This window comes from Ceratina calcarata, unplaced genomic scaffold (assembly GCF_001652005.2).
Source record: "Ceratina calcarata isolate Rehan_Ccalc_2016 unplaced genomic scaffold, ASM165200v1 scaffold334.2, whole genome shotgun sequence".
NCBI lineage: Eukaryota > Metazoa > Arthropoda > Insecta > Hymenoptera > Apidae > Ceratina > Ceratina calcarata.
This window is the reverse complement of record NW_017156169.1, coordinates 1-1,928: the sequence shown is the minus strand read 5'-3', so window position 1 is coordinate 1,928 and position 1,928 is coordinate 1. Positions and strand designations below refer to the sequence as shown.

Genomic DNA, 1,928 nt, shown 5'->3' with positions numbered 1-1,928 from the left:
GGTCATATTGCTTGCGATTACCGATTAAATTGTGTCTGTAATTTAGCAAAAATTATAAAGCTACTACATCCTTTCACAGTCTCCCATTGTTCGACGTATATATGCGCTCGTATCGTGCGCATACATACTCGAGCAGATGGTTCGATGCCTTCTTTAGAATCAAAAGATTATTTCCTACAGTGGGCTCTCCTTTCATAGAATGATCGCGGTAATGTGACGCGTCAAAGACGATTCATTACGTCGAAATCTAATGATGTTTGAAGTGAAATAACTTTTCGATCGACCACTGTAGAAATTAATTATTTTCTTATCCACATTCAAGTACGACTGAGCTTCGCGATATATCTGAATACTAAAAAAAAAAAAACGAAATATACCATTCCTCGTCCTTGTGCGCAACGAAGAATTCGTTCAACTGTTGCCTCCTGAATTCCAACTTATACTCGTTATAAAGTTTAATAGCTTCTTCGTCCGTGATCGAATCTTCTTGCGTTCCCAGAAACGCTTTGAAAGACATCATCGGCGGTTGCGTTTCGACATTGGAATTGCTGAAATTACCGGCTACCTCTCGGCTGAAGCAACAACGACAGTTTACAATTATAGAAAAGAACTTGAAGAATTAGCCTGTTACCTTAATCTAGCCAACAATCTTGGAGTAAAACGACTCCTCTTTTGCATAGTTACGACGCAACCTCTCTTTCTCATGACCGTTTACGTGACAAGAACAAATTCGCGAGAAGAAAAAAAGCGAACATCTCAGTTTTGAAAATGACATGAAAACTACGAACCTGCTACTGTTGCCGTGGTTTCCATAGTGATGATTTCCATGATGAGGTGGCGGGTAATGATCGGGACCCCAGGAAGTTGCACCACCGCCGCCACCCCCGCTGTAGTAATCGTGCCCGTATCTAGGTCGATCTTCCCAGTCTGCTCTCATTCTTTTCATGGGAGGGGCCATCTCTTGGGACCTGGCAGGGCTATACCTGTCACGTCCTCCACCACCACCACCACGGTACTCCCTGTAATCCGGACGCTGTCTGGGTCTATTGGACCACTCTCTGTAATAATCGTTATAGTTAAAACTATGACAGACTATTTAGATCAATTCGATTGCAGTTCATTCATGGATTGGGATTTCAGTGAAATTACAGACTGAATATATACCTGTCGACCCAATCGTCCCTTCGTCTGTCATCTCGACGGCCTTCTCTGGAATAAGACTCTGTCCTCTCTCCCCTAAATTTGTCTCTTCTCTTTCTATCGTACTCGTCGTCAGAGTCGCCCATCGCGAAACGATTCAACGCTAAATAGACAGTCAAGCAAACAATACTTTAACCCTCAGTAATTGAAAGATGCTCTATTTTCTGGTATTGGCTCAACATCGACAGGAGGTGACGTAGTCAATCAGAACACTCGTATGTCACCGACACGTGAGTCGCAAGCATTTTTAAACAGAAACACGCGGAAGTTACTTAGAAGCATTTATAACAGGTTCGACGGTTATACGCGAGTGTTTAAACACTAATAACGCGCGAGTATCAGATACCGCCCGAATTGTTTCGTTCCTTTCTCGTGTATAAACAACACCGGGAAATATATTTTCATCAAAGCGGATGAAAACGTGTTGGAAAATGGAGATTGAAAAACTCACCAACGATATACACGCCGCGTAGTCAGAAGTAAATTGGTAAATTGAGCTATACAGAATTTCAGACACCCGTTATTGTGCGTCACCAGAGTACTTGTATTACCAACTTAAAAGCTACGAGCAATGGCGTCTACAAGGTCATGCGTGGCCATGCGCTAATATCTAGGGATGTTCACTTAGTGGCATAAAAAAAGTTCTATCAGCAGAGAGAAACTGAGAGCAGAAAGAAACTGAGAGTGCTCATGCCTTTGTTCTCTCGTGAGACCACTTCGAAAGTGCT

The 1,928-nt window shown here is 42.6% G+C and overlaps 1 protein-coding gene across 3 annotated transcripts in view; it reads right to left on the bottom strand.

Moving 5' to 3' along the window:
* LOC113464327 (serrate RNA effector molecule homolog) overlaps nt 1–1,848 on the bottom strand; it is a 4,945-nt gene extending 3,097 nt beyond the window's left edge. The window contains exons 1-5 of one of the 3 annotated variants that reach the window (XM_026813458.1): nt 1,652–1,848; nt 1,165–1,303; nt 789–1,058; nt 378–572; nt 1–35 (exon numbers count right to left, since the gene is read on the bottom strand). In XM_026813458.1, the coding sequence (XP_026669259.1) occupies nt 35; nt 378–572; nt 789–1,058; nt 1,165–1,286 (588 nt within the window). In that variant the 5' untranslated portion in view covers nt 1,287–1,303; nt 1,652–1,848 and the 3' untranslated portion in view covers nt 1–34. Of the gene's footprint in view, nt 573–788; nt 1,059–1,164; nt 1,304–1,651 lie in introns of all 3 variants that reach the window. The other 2 variants (XM_026813457.1, XM_026813456.1) reach the window with 2 other exon arrangements.
* Between the last annotated feature and the right edge of the window lie 80 nt (nt 1,849–1,928).